At 33.9% G+C, this 15152-nt stretch overlaps 1 protein-coding gene across 1 annotated transcript in view; it reads left to right on the top strand.

The window, feature by feature from the left end:
* The first annotated feature begins 740 nt into the window (after positions 1 to 740).
* The window catches only part of LOC106472306 (gastrula zinc finger protein XlCGF46.1-like), a 22822-nt gene continuing 8410 nt past the window's right edge, over positions 741 to 15152 (top strand). Inside the window, exon 1 of the mRNA XM_013932941.2 lies at positions 741 to 1156. Coding sequence (XP_013788395.1) covers positions 857 to 1156 — 300 coding nt within the window. The 5' untranslated portion in view covers positions 741 to 856. The remainder of the gene's footprint in view (positions 1157 to 15152) is intronic.

Raw genomic sequence — 15152 nt, 5'->3', positions numbered from 1 at the left:
TGTATTCGGAAAGAATAAACCAGTTTTTATTAAGAAAGAACTTGTGTCGCTTGGGTTTCGTCGGAACGAGGTTATGGAAAATCAGTTGACAAACGGAGACGTAACAATATGTTTTTTTCTTGTACTCTTATTTATTGTGACCTTAGATAGATTCAGTTTACTTCAAGAATGAGTGGTTTTTTGTTTTCATATCCTCACCTCAACATTATGATATTATTTATATTGTTCACATGAAAGCTTGATATTTGTGTTCTGTGTTATTATGTTGTTGGATATAATGTACTTCCTTTTCAACATTCCATCAGACAGTTCTACTGGATATTTTCTTTTTGTGTTTATTGTACAATATTATTTATTCCTATTATATAAATATATAATTTTGTTTTGAAGTGCTTTCCTAATTGAAATTTCTAAGTTTTCATCCCAACTTATATTTACCATTATCATAACTTAAAAAGTTTTGTGCATAATTGTATAATGTATCACATGGCCAAAGTCACTTGTTTATAAATGTAAAACATTGAATTACATGTGTACCAAGCTAACTTTTCTTAAAATAAACATTTCAATAAATAAGTAAATTGGACAAAGGTAGAAAAGAATCTGTTTTAAAAGGTAATGGTGCACTTTTGGAATCATAACATCAGTTTTTTCATATAGAAACTGATAAATAAAGTATTGAAGTATTACTATATTTAACTTTAATAAACAAATAACTTAAATAAATAAAAAGATGTAGGTTAATAATTTTTCTTTTATTTCAGGTTAAATTGCATGAATATGGTGTGCTGGTACGCTGCAACTGATATTCAGAGTAGAGCACACCCTCCAGAATTGTAAACTGTTGTCTATAGAGATGGAGCACAACTGTGTTGAAACTATAATAGAGGAAGTGCATGATTTTGTGACTAATACCTCAGGTGAATTTGTGACAATACCTCACTCTATTGTGACGTCTGTAGACATTGACAGCATGAACACTGTGGTTTATTCACAAGGCCCTGATGAAATCATCATGGAAGGAGATGAACTTGTGGAGCCAGATATATCAGGAGCAGTATGTACAGATGAAAGTCAAGAGTTAGTTGATAAAGTTTCACCTCACCAAGTGATGCACATAGATTTGGGAGATGGGGATGCTAGCTTTGATCATCAGGTACTATGAAACTCTTCTTGTGTTATTATTTTTGCCACCTTAATCAGAAGCTTATCAGCTAGAGGTACTTTATTTTTAACAATTGCTATTTTAAGATCTTTATTTTTTTTTATAAGCTTGGAGAGTACTTTTAAAACTTTGAATATTTAGAAGATTAAGGATTGAGGCAGAGTTTGCAAAATGGGGTGGGGGTTATCTGACAGAAACATTCCTACAAAAACCCCATGTATATGAGAAAAACAATTTTTATGATGATAAATTAAAAGTTTCAGGAGATATAAACTACTAAACCATTAACAAAATTTTGGACCCTGTTTTGGAAGAATTTTTATAAATGAATATTCTTTTAAGGTTACTGTTTGTAATTTGTCATTAGCTTGAAGTAGACACAGTTATATCTCCATATACAGACTGTTAGTCAGTCATTTTGACTGACCTTTTAACTACCATGTTATAATGTTCATTACATTGACATATGTGGGTAATAAAGTTGTTTAATTAAATTTTGAATGTAACCCAGTAATATGCACTGAAAGGAGTTTAAAAAGTGTGTCTTGTATATAGGGTTAATGTTACCCATTCTTTACTCCTGAATCCAGTTCTTTCCTCCTTTGCTTGTTATTAGGGTTTATGTTGTTTCCTTTCTCAAACAACTCACACCCACATGCTTTGTTCCCCTCATGTTCTTGACTCTTTTATCCTGATTTGTAGACATTGTTCTTTTACTTTCTAGATTCCCTGTCTTTAGTATCTATTTGCTTTGCTTAGAGATCAGGCCCCTTGCCTTCTATTTTGCTCTCTGGTTCCCCATTTCCACATCTTCATTTTTTTTCTCACCACCCTCCTGTATTCCCTCTCCTCCCTCCACCTTTTGTCAGAGGCACTTCATCATGCTCCAGAGGGGTTTTCTGTGGAAGTTTGTTTCTTTCTCTTTGCCAGCTTATTCTTTTCTACTTCTTCTGCTCCGTCCCTCCATATTTTGTTCCCCTGCTGCTGAGTTTATTTGTTAGAATTGTGTTTCTATTTACTGTGTAAATAATCTTCCTAAGGCTTTTTTTCTTCATCTGGATGTCTTCAGTAGTGTTCATTTCTCACTGGAGACCTCTACTAAAGTTGTATGACTTCAGTCCTTGTTATCTTCCCAGGTTTTCTTCTTTTTCAAACTTGTCCATTGGCTCCTGTTCTTCATCTGGATCAGTCGACCCCTAACCTTATGATTCCAGGTTCTAGACCTTCCTCATTTTCTACTCCTCCTACTATCCTACAACTGGTTCATTGCTCCTTTTGTCAGTGACTGTCCTGTGACATTGAGATATCTGGGTACCTGTCACTTCCTCTTTGCCATCTGTTGGTCTCAGTTTTTAGCAGACATGTTTTTCATGTTCTCTCTCCATTTCTCTTTTCTCCTCCCTTGACCCTATCTATGGTCTTTTTACCATTACCTTTCTGGGTTGTATTCACTAGTTCATTCACTTGGCATTTTCGTCCCTTTCTTCTAAGGATTGTTGTCTTTTTCATGTTTTCTTCCCATCAGATCTGTTACCTTACCATGTCAGTGGCTGCACATTTCCATCTTCCCTACAGGGGCACTATCAGTGCTGTAACTGTTTATCTGTGGTCATAAATTTTCTTTTTCTTTACATGGGCCTATATCACATATTTGTGGCAAGTATTACCTGACCAGGTATACTTAGTCTTAAATGTGCACTGTACGACCTGTAAGCATACTAGATGACTGTGATGTTGAGACTCTTCCTACTGTGGACCTGATGTACCATTCCAGAGGCCGCCAGGCAGGTGTTGATTTATTGATTCTGTCAATGTGTTCTCTATGATCAAAATATAATGTCATAACACTAATCCAGGTCATATTATACTCCCCGTTGAGATGGGGTGTTCCTCAGGACCACTTGTAGGTATACTTCACAGTCTTTTGCTTCATAAATATGTTCATCCAGACTGTGCACTCATGGACTAACACGAGTAAAGCAGACAGAGATTATTGCTGATCTCTGATTATTCGTGGCATTTGAGTATTTTCCTACAGTGAACCACAATTCCAGCCACCGCCAGGTGTTGGCTGAATCTCTCTGTCAGTGTGATCACTCTGCTTTTCAGAATAGGATATTGCGGTCACCTATTGCACTGTCTCTGGTGCTGCAATCCTCTGGACTCTCCAGTGTACTTTTTCCCTCATCCTTCTGGTGGAGTACAGGCCTGTCCTCCTGAGTGTGCAAAATACCGCTCAGTTTGAGAGTAGGGTAGTGACATTCTGCAGGTGCCAATGGCGTGACGTCCTTCCTTCCGTGGACCTAATGCCAGGTGTTGGTTGAGGTCAAACTCCCATTTATGGTCTATCCTTCCATAGCCACTCCACACCAGAGGGTCCCATTATTTCTGTATTTTTTGGACCCCTCCAGGTTTCTGCCCTTTGGCAACACATTACTCAAGGGCAAAGAGTATAGCTGGCTCAGAAGTGGTATGATCTCTCACTGGTGTGTTATTTTTAATTCCACACCTCATGTTCTTCGAGTGCCTCTTAAAGGGGGATCGGATCATCTTCTCACCAGCCTTTCACCATTTCAGTGTGGGATTCTAGCTGTTTGTGAATGGAGGTAAGATACCATATCGAAAGTTAACATTTTCCTGAACTGAAAATGTATTTCCAACAGATACTTACCTTTTCTCACATTTCTTACCTGACCTACCCACAAAGTGATTAACATGTGCATGATTAGAGGGTGCTAGTTACAATAGGGGTAGTGTTGCACTTTTATTGGTGGAGGGTTGCTTGCATGATAATTTGCATGTTAGTATGCAGCAATAAGTGGGAGTAGCAAGGCTAGTGGTGAGCTAAAATTTGTGCTGATAAAGAGCAGTACAAGTCGAGAAAGCTTTTTGTGAAAGGAGGTAAGTATCTCGGAAATTCATTTTCATTTTAGGAAAATGTTAACTTTTATAGCACTGCTGGATATTCGTGATCAATGTGTAATTCTTTGCTTGAGTGCAAAGAGCTCTAAATGCAAAGTCAGAGTTTCTTGAAATCAGTGAATAATATATTCAATGTTCTTTGGGTTAAATTGCAAGGAAATTAACAAAAATCACACATTTATTGACTTCTTATTGTTTAAAAAGTTCAAATAGATAAATGACTAATATTATTTAATGTAGACCATGTAGAGCATAGATCTTGGCCAATATGTGGTTGAGGGTAAGCTCATTTTAACACCTATCAAGTTTAAGCCTAAAGTTAGGTAGAGTCATGATGAAGAGCATTTATCGTGGGAAAAATGGCAAGACTCCATTGATTTTGTGTATACAAATGGTTGTTAATTGTTTGAATGTAGCACCTGTAAGACGGGATACAAATATTTTTGTAAGACACACAGGCAAAAAAAGCTACTTCACATGAAAGATGTATAATTTATGAACAAATTCTAGAGCTGGACCTGGTTTCTAGTTGTTATTGTTTTTGTGGCCTGTTTTACAAATGTTTTTCTTTGTAATGTGGAAATAATTGCCATTGAAGTAAGCATTCTCTACTTACATGTTTTCTTCCTCCTCTGTATGGTTGGGTTTCTATGGGTTACCTTTATTTTTTCATGTTTCTTTCATTTTTAGGAAACTAATTGGCTTACACAGCTGAGCTTCCTTGATGTATGTAAGTAACTTACGTAAAATTGAAATAGTTTGAATTTACACGTTGCTTTATATTTCACATACATTGTACTACCTAATGAAGATTTGCTTATTGATCAATACCTTTACACTTTTAGGGGACAAAATAGTTTGGTTAATTTGATTAGCAGAAACTGCTAATCATTATTGAATCTGATTAGCAATTAGCAAATTTTCTAAGCATCTTTTTTTTTAGCAATCATCATTTTAACAATTTATGGAATCTAAATCCAGCACTAAAAGTCTTTTTTTTTTAAAGACATCAACTAATAAAAAATAGGTAAATAGTATGTTTTTATTCTGATAGCACTTTTATTCAGCTTCAAACCCTAATATTTAATTATACTATACATGGCATTTCATGAACAAAATAGTTCAAAACTGCAAGAAATACCAAACACCTCAACTGTCACAGAATAATGCAACAATCGATTAACCAGAGAAAGAAGTGACTTGAAGATAATTCAACTGAACAAGGTTGGCACATATCATTTTTGAAATTAATTTAGTTTGTTTATTTTTTTGGTGACACCTCATCACACTCTTCACAACATGGTCTCCTTGACTTTTCAGCAATAATTACCCTTCTCACCACAGGCATCCTTTGCTATGCATGTCACAAGATTTTTAATGAGTTACATTCAAAATTTGATTGTTTGTTTTTTCATGTTATACCATATTTTAATAGTGTACAAGTTTTAAGTCCTTAATTTTATAAGGCAATATTAAAAAACTGCTGAATTTTTCCCTAGTGTGAGAAATGTGACATTTTTTCTCTAGGCATAATTTCTCTAATTTATTTACCACCTCTCCAAGAAGTAAGAAATCTAATGTAAATTACTTATCATAATATTGTCATCAATCAGATAAAGCATAATTTTTGTAGCCTTTAATTTTATTTGGTTACAGAGCCATCAAATAGAAAATCTGACCCCTATTTCACATCCTCTCTTTCAGAATTTGTGAATAGTTCTCTCTTACGTTTAAAACTGGATTTTTTAACCAATAGAAAACCAAGATTTCCATCTATCAAATGAGGTATTATATTATGTTGTTTTCTGTACAGAAAAGTGTTAATTTCTCTTTCAGTACAAACTTTGTTCCTATAGGAAATGCATTGACCAGCTTGATGAATTTGTAATGGATCTTGTTGCATAGTTAGAAAGCCAGAAAAATTGCAAAAGATATGGTACATTGTGTCCTTTTGCATATTATTATTCTATGTTTTTTGATGCATTATTTAATTTTAAAAAAATTATTTAGTGCAATACTACCATTAGTATAAAAAGTAGGGTTGTCATTAACAGTCGACAGCACAAAAGAAGACTCGGGAAAGTGCTATATTTCTTGTTTTTCATGTGTATTCTTTACTTATTATAAAAGTAACTACAATATAAAAATAGGAAACTATAGGTTAGTCAAGGGTATTTTAGGTAAGATAAATGATAATAATAATATAATAAGAAATATTCACGAGGCATGCACACAAACAAATTGCAGTAGTTCGTAGTTAGATAGTGTAATATACGCTGCACATTCCCCAAGTGATTTACAACTTGTATTATAATGACATGGATAGTACTAGTTGTTAGACATGGTTCAAAGGGCAATAGAATTTAAGTATGAATAGATGTATACTGTTGAGTGTTTAAAGCTACTTAGTAAACAAATGTAGTTTCATGTTACAATTTAAAGTCATTCTAGATAGAAAAAAAGAATAATTTAGATTTAGATTTTTACTTTTTTTTAATGTTTTATTTTATTTGTGTGTGTGTGGTTACGAAGTCAGTCAAATTGATAAACCGTGTGTAGAGTAAGTGTAGAAAAAGTAATAACATTAAAATATATATAGTTTTTCTGAAGAAAACATTTGAAGTGTATTTAGGAGATTTTAGAAATTATGCAACTGACATTTGAGATATTTGAGATGAAGAAAAGTATTTTTAATATTAACATGAAAATAATTTTGCACTTAGACTGGTCAAGAAAAGACTATATATATTAATGGACAAATCTTTAGTAAAAATACTTTATTAAAAAGTGATTTTTTGTGTACAAATGACTTGTAATGTTTATTAAAAGTGTGAAATTTTGTGAAGATACACATACTGTATTAAAAGTATACACAAGTAAAAATGGTCACATGGTCTGTATTGAATAAGTTTGTAACTGGCTCATTGATAAATGTACTGTGTGTGCATAGTCTAGTCTAGTTGGTTAATGTTTATTAAAAGTGTGAAATTAAAAGTGTGTCTAGTTGGCTAATGTTTATTAAAAGTGTGAAATTTTGTGAAGATACACATACTGTATTAAAAGTATATACAAGTAAAAATGGTCACATGGTCTGTATTGAATAAGTTTGTAACTGGCTCATTGATAAATGTACTGTGTGTGCATAGTCTAGTCTAGTTGGCTAAGCTGTGGGTGCCAACCGGGCACAGGACAAAGTTTGAAAATATTGTGTGTGTGTCATTTGGCAGGAATTTCCAAGAAATAAACATCAGCTTTGACTTTGGTGTACCAAACTGAAATATTATGACACTTTCACTGTGTTGCTGGAGGTCTTGAAGACATCATACAAAGAGGAAAGTGATTCACAACTGGGATTGTTTCAATTTTCAAATTGTGATGCGAGTTCAGATATTTTATTCTTTGCTTTTTATACCCTTAAGCCATAATAGCTTTTAAGCTTTCTTAAAGTTTTAACTAGGTTTATTCATGTAACAGATTTTATATGTTATTAATGTGTTTGTTAACCTTTCCATTACAGGCTGGGTAGATTGCACCCAGCCCTTAACCACGAAAGTATCCATGAGAGTAATTATGCTATGATTTTTGATAATGTAAGCACATCTTTACAAAATTTTGCAGGTTATTAGTACATTACAAGGTTTTTGTACACAAAATATCAGGTTTTTAAATTAAATAATAAGATTTTTTTAGTTAAATTTTCTTGTAAATTTTTTTCCTTCAGAATGTTGACTGTCCAACATGCAAAGTAATTTTGATTTTAAGATTAAAAATACTTTTATGCATTAGAATATTTTCAAATTTCACATGTGACATCTTTAAAACCTCCAGAATATTATAAAATCTGTTATTTCACTACTAAACCTGTGTACAGGTTGGTTCAATTTGACTGACTTCATAAAATCACTAAACAATTAGGAAATAAATATAAATTATGCTTTTTTAATTCTAGAATGACTACAAATGTTTAGTCTAAATAGCTTAAATTTCACAACATTATACATTTATATATATTTATTATTTTTATTATATTGATCTTTCAGCCGTGCCTGGCTAACATTATTGAAGTTGCAATGATGTTACCATATCCAAGAATATAAAGCTGGCCTTTACAAAGTGACCTGTCTTGGCTAAGTTTTAATGGATTAATATTTTGTAAAATACAGTCACATTTCAGTTTTAATACATTGTTACTATTTAAAATAAGTTCTTAAGTTTCAGTTATTTGTCTTAAAACATAGAACAGTAAATAAAGAATTATAGAAAATAATTGTCTTCTAGTCATGAATTTTGAATTCGTTTGCTGCATGCTGTAGGTTGCTAAGCCTTATCAAGTTTGCATGTGAAGGATGTGAAATGAAATAAAGTTTTATATATACATTTTGAAATAACCAAAAATCATAAATTACTATATCAGTACCATTATAATTTATCTAACTTAGTAAAAAAAAATCTCACTAAAGTTTCAACTTACCTTTTCCAAACCAAGCACTGAATCCTTCAGTTAAGCTGAGAAGGCCACTAGGAGGACATTCTGAGCTTTTGATTGGTTATTCACACATCGTAGACAGAAGTAAGTGTATGTAAGCATGTCTTTCCAAAAATGAAAAGAGGGGGTGAGGACACTGTGTTTGTTCAGTACATGTAGTGATATTCTAGCTTATCGGTATTGATAATTTGAGTTTCTAATTCGTAAGACACAATAGACACAAACATTTAATTTGAACTAATACTGCATTCAACATACCACGTGACACACAAAAATCAATATTTAGGATTTCTTTTTGATATTTACTTTTAAATTAAGAAATTAACTAATGTATCATACTAAAATTTGAATTATAATCTACAATTTGATACATTCATAAAATAGTAGTTCAATAAAATTTTGAATGCAAGTCTACAAACACGATGACATGGCCTTTGACCCATGACCATAAAAAGACCCATAGAGATAGGGTTAAAACATTTTAATGTAGGAAATTAAAATGTTTCAATATCACCTGCAATTTCATGAATAAATGCATTAAAAAATTGTATATAAACTTGAAGGCAAAGGATTTTTTTTTTTTTCATTCCTAAATCCCATTGCACGTAAAATACAAGGCAGAAGCCCTGGATCAATTCTAATAAATATGGAGATGTAACCAAAATAGAGGGAAGCTAGTTTTTTTTTTTTATGTACATATGCCCAACCTCCTGATACTTAGTCTTTTCTGTAAACTTCATTATTTTCATTCTTTTGTCTACAGATGCTTTAAACTCGTGGTGGACCCTTGTTTTAATATCTTCCTATTTTTCCCTTATAATTCATTAGCTTGGTGGCATGTAATCAAATTTTCAGAATTGATGTAGTTTCGAATGATGTTAGTTTCTTTACAAATACTTGACATTGTGTGTGATGTATCATCATGATCAAAGGTTCACACTATTTACTCTATGTGGAAAGAAAGATAAATGAAAAACTTCTAGTTTTTTGTGGCCTTTTCCCTCCAGTTTGGGTGTCTCTTGGGGTTACCATTTTTCATCTGATTTTTTTCATGGTCCATTCATAAGAGAAACACTAGTTAGTTTACAGTGTTCTTGCTTTAGATGTTTTCATAGCTTTTTATTGTTTTGATGTCATTTGGGAGTATCTATTTACATCCAAGACACTCTAATTCAGGCCTCGACAAATATTTTCAAATCCAAAAACTCAAGAGCCAGGTTTGCCTAACTTAATTTCACTACTGTTTGTACCGGGAAATGGGAGCTACACTAGTGCTTCAATTATCCTCAATCCTTGTTTCTTCTTTTCCCCTTATTTTCTCAAAATAATTGTGCTATTACAATTCTTGACAATGTTGGAGAAATTAATTTTTATAGCAAAAGTTCAGGTGTTATATGATATCTGGGGTTTTTCATGCACAGAATTTGGTGTGTGTTCAAATTGTAAGTTGGCTGGTTCAAGCCTAGCCTTGCCTCTTTTATTTTTAGCTGTTAAGACAGAAATACAAAATATTTTTTGCTTGGTTAACTTTATTTGATTAATGATTAAAACACAGTATACAAAAACACACAAAATACGCATTAAGATTTCTTAAAGATTTGACTCAACTTCAGTTGTTATCTGCTGTTCAGTGCTGCATGGCGGGGATGCTTTAACCACAGATGCATGTTCAAGTTGTGTTGGGGTGTGGCCCAGTTATGTATTGTCCTCTTCCCTACAGATAATTGGTATCTTCAGTCTTTATTAATAAAGGCTTTTTCCTAATAATTCTGAAGCATAGATTTGTACAAATTTTTGACTTGTTTTTTCACAAGTGTTGATAGGGTGCAAATGCACTTCCGTGTCTATAGCAGAAAAAGTGCCAAAATTTAGGACCTATTTACGGCCATGTTGTTGATTAAATTAAACTAAAATGGGAATGGGCAATCAAAAGAAAAAAGTATTATGGAATTGGACTCGTGTAACTCACAAAATTTGGAGAAATTGAACATCACCAACCAAAACTTGGCTTTTATTATTATGACTGTGACAACTTTTATAATTTTTTATGATAATGTGATTAAACAACAGTAAAAAGATTATAAATTAAAACAAGGAACTTAAATATATAATCGATCGCAGATAATCGAGGCACCAGTGTGTATTATTTACTTTCACAGTAATGAATGCATGCTAACGATCACATGATATCAACAACTACTTGATAGTATTGCTTGACCTAACTGCCTGGTCCCATCTGAGTCTAAACATGCGCACTGAGAGAAAGAAGAAAAATAAAATGGTGCAAAATTAGTAATGTGTTGTGCAACTACAGTGCTTCATTACTGAAAAAACATGAAGTGCTGAATCTGCCATTAAAATCCTAGAAACAGAGTTTGATTTAGGACTCAAATAATACAAAAATAATTCTGGACTCTTGGATTTCTTTGAATTCTATTTAGCACAGCCCTACACATGAAGAAAATGGGAGAAAATACTAGGCTCCACAATTAAATTTTTGTCACCATGGCAACCTGGCACCCAGGATTTATCAAGGCCTGCTCTAATTTCTTTGAAAAAGTGGAAGAAACACCCTATTTCATGATCTAGTCCTCTAAATCATCACTATTTAGGAAGCTGGAAAGAAATATTGTCTGATATTATTTCTTTCAATAGGTAATTGCTGTGGCAGTTTTTTATTATCACAGTATGCCTATCTGTGTATATGTGATCTGCACAGAAATTTGCATGCAGTCTTTATACATTTGATTACACTAGTTCTGTGGTATTCTAGAGAAGAAAGTGAAAAATAGATGTAGAATCTTTTAGGGGTGGAAAGAAACAGGTAAGATAATCTCCATGGTAATTTTATAGGGTTCTGTGGGCTACTACTTATAATGTTTTTTGTGAGAAGTCTTCCACCAGTCTTTACAGTCACATAAAACTAAACAACGATAAAAATTTACCAGTAACATATGGGAAATATGTATAAAATCCTTTCCCATCCAGAAATAAAAATGCTGATTTACATACTTTAAACTCATCGTAAAGATGTAAATCAGGTTTTGGGAAAGTGCTTGAAAAATAATAGTTGTTGTTTAACTTTCCTACATTATATATTTAATTAAACCTATAATTACTTTTCTAATGGAAGTTGCAAATATAAAATCTAAAAAAATTGAGAGTATAATAAGACCTTAGGAAAGTACTTTTGTGTCTTGTGAAATGATGCTGTATATACTAATATTTAATTTAGTATTAATAGTTGCACCCTCAAGATATTCTCATTGAAATGCTACAAAAGAATCAATTTTGTATAGTTGAAAATTAAAGATTTACTGATATTGTACATCTGTTATAAACCAATATTTGAAGAAATTAGTAATATTGGCTATCAAAAATTAATCTACTCAAACTTTGATAAATCTGCTATTTAAAATTGGAGGAAGTTTAGATAACATGCAGGTTAATATTCAGTTGATATACCATTGCACTGCACCATACCTTACAAATGTTGATTCACAGCCAACATTCTAAAGACACAAGTTTCAGAATAATACTAACTTTATATTAAAATTACATAGTTTAAAATGTCATTGTTGTGATTTATTATGTGTAGAAAATATTCGATAAGTTTGTGAGGCTTTTTGCAAGCTATACTAAAAACCTATTGATTATAGGCTTAATTAAGCAGTTCTTTGTGAGTGAAACCATTGATACTGAATGTTTTACAATTTACTTTGTATTTATTGTTTGTATTCATTGGTAATGAGAATATGAGAAGTGAGTATATAGCAGTGGTATGGTGGTGAGGGAAAAGTGTGGTTTTTTTGGGGTGCAGTCAAGTAGTAAAAAACTGCAGCTAATGAATCTGTGCAAAAATGTCATAAATGCTAGGTAAAATTTATCAGGCCTAAAGTTGTTTTGGATAATTTTTGAGTAATCTTGTCATTTTACATGGTACACTGTGTTTATACAACTGCTGTGTTACATGTCAGCCTAACAACTTTTGCGTATGGAAATTTCCAGTTAATCCTGGAAAACGTTTCCTGTACTCTATTTACCTGAAAAGTGTATGAATCCTGTAAATGAATAGTGATATAAATTGATTAAAGAGAATGCATGCAGTTAAGGGATATTTCTGTAATGGAATTAGGTTTTCTTGCCAAGGCTCTGAGTTCTGATATCAAATTTTAACTTAAGGGCTTAAGAAATTTTGACACACTTCTGTGATAAAAGTTTGAAAGGTTTGCTTCCAGAGTACCATCTTATTTTTATTTCAGAACTTGATTGCTCAAGTGGGTGAGCAGTAAATTTACAGTCCTTTAACACTAAATTCCAGGGCTTGGTTCCATGTAGTGAACAGAGCAAAGATATCCTATTGTGTGTAACTTTATGTTAAAAACAGCAAAGAAACACATTCAGATCTCTATTATTTTATGAACTTTCTAAGGAATGTTGTCCTCCAAAATACAGTTATGTCTTTTATATACAATGTATGTTTATAGCTTGGTGCATGCTAATAAATGGTTCTTTTTAACTTATAAGTCATCTTTATCTATTCAGGTGCTGTGTTCTTTGATGCAGAAGAATCTCACTGAGCAGTAATGTATATAATTTTTAGCTAATTCTCACAATGTGAAAAATTAAACAAAATATGCTAAGCAATGTCACATTTGAACAAACTGGTTGGAAAGAACCAACGCTTATGACAAATCTTTGCTAATTATTTTTTAAGTGTTCGTGCTGCAGGTGGAATTAGAAGAATTTTCCTATTGTTTTAAGGAAGATTGGCTGTGGTCGATGCCCTTGACCAGAGAGCCACCGTGGAAGTTGAACCATGCCGACTGGCTCTCTTTCACCTCTCCTTCAAAACTTGATTCTGCTGTCTTTAGTTTTCATCTATTAATGACTGCATGGAAGCAGTAACCGACTGCTTCATTCGAGCAGCTGTTCATTCTATACCTAAAACCTTGACATGTTTCTCACTGTATCCTCGTCCATGGTGGTTCTCCAGTCTGCCAGCAGGCACGGAAGGCTCAGAAACAGGCCTGGGATATTTTTGCCCATTCTTGGCAGGTCAGACATCAAAGCCAGAAGGAATCTTGGATTAAGTTCACAACTAGCATCTCTTCTACTGCCAGTTCCAAAGTCATATTGCACAAGATTTGTAAGGTATTTTTCCTATCCCCTTTCCATCTTGCTCTCCAATGGCCTGGAAGTTGCTGATGTACAGCTGATTCGACTTGAAACCTCGATCAGGGAAACCTCCCTCGAGAGAAAACATCTTGTCTCCGTGTTCTTTGACCTTGAGATGGCTTACGACACAACGTGGAGGTATGGCATTTTTGTGGGACCTCCTCTCATATGAGTTGTGTGTCCATTTACCCATTTTTGTTCAGAAATTTTTCTGGACGGGGGATTCCAAGTCCGTGTTAGTTTAACTCTTTCCTGTTCTTTTACACAGGGACTTGGAGCCCCTCGGGGCTGTGTTTTGAGTGTCACACTTTTGAGTATCAAGATTAATGCTGTCATTACACAACTTCATTCTACTGTTGCAAACAGGCTCTATGTTGATGATTTCCACATCTCATGTTGGTTGTCGAACATGAGTTTTATTGAGTGGCAGCTTTAGACTGCCCTCAATCACTTGTTGAAGTGGACCACAGCAAATGGTTTTACCTTTTCTATTTCCAAAACCATTTGCATACATTTTTGTACCAGCAGGGCCTACACCCAACTCCTGAATTCTATCTCGGTGATGTTGTTCTTCCTGTGGTTCCTGAGGCAAAGTCTTTGGGGATTATCTTTGATCATAGGTTTACTTTCATTCCTCACATAAAGCAGCTATATGTCAAGTGTACAAGGGCACTGAACATCCTCTGTGTCCTCTCTACCACATCTTATGGAGCAGGTCATTATGCTATGCTCAAGATCTATTGTGTCCTCATTTGATCCAGGACCTTGGCCTCAAAGATGCTGGACCCCATTTACCATCTTGGATTTTGGCTCTGCATGAGGGCTTTCCTCACTTCTCCAGTCCAGAGTTTGTACACTGAGTCCCACGAACTTCCTCTTCACCTTGGCCATTTGCAACTTTCTTTACAGTATGCTACCAAGCTTCGATCCTTACCACAGCATCTCACCTGGGGTTATGTCTTTCTTCCTCAGGGGGCCATGCTCTTTCAGAATAGATGATACGCAATTCTTTCTTTTACCTTCATATCCAGGTGCAACTGGATGAATTGGGTCTGGCACTGGATGACGTTGCTGTCCCCATTCCACCATGGCTTATTACCATCCCCAGATGTGACCTTTCCTTGAGTCATCTGAGGAAGGTGAATACTCTCGATTGGAAGTATAGTCTTCTCTTGACTGAACATCTTTCGAACCATCCTTCTGTTCCTGTTTACGTGGATGGTTTGAAATCAGGTGACTCTGTAGGCTCTTCCATGGTTTGTTGCAGCTCGGTAGTTGCGTGCAGGATCCCCTCTACAGTTTCTGTGTTCACTGCCAAGTTATATGCCATTTCTCTTGCCCTGGATCATTCAGAAGCTTTGTAGTACAATGAGTGTACTGACACTCTTATCTCTCTACTGG

The sequence above is a fragment of the Limulus polyphemus genome, unplaced genomic scaffold (assembly GCF_000517525.1).
Source record: "Limulus polyphemus unplaced genomic scaffold, Limulus_polyphemus-2.1.2 Scaffold5235, whole genome shotgun sequence".
In the NCBI taxonomy this organism is placed as follows: domain Eukaryota; kingdom Metazoa; phylum Arthropoda; class Merostomata; order Xiphosura; family Limulidae; genus Limulus; species Limulus polyphemus.
Note: the sequence above shows the minus strand (reverse complement) of the source record. Positions and strands in the feature narration are given on the sequence as shown.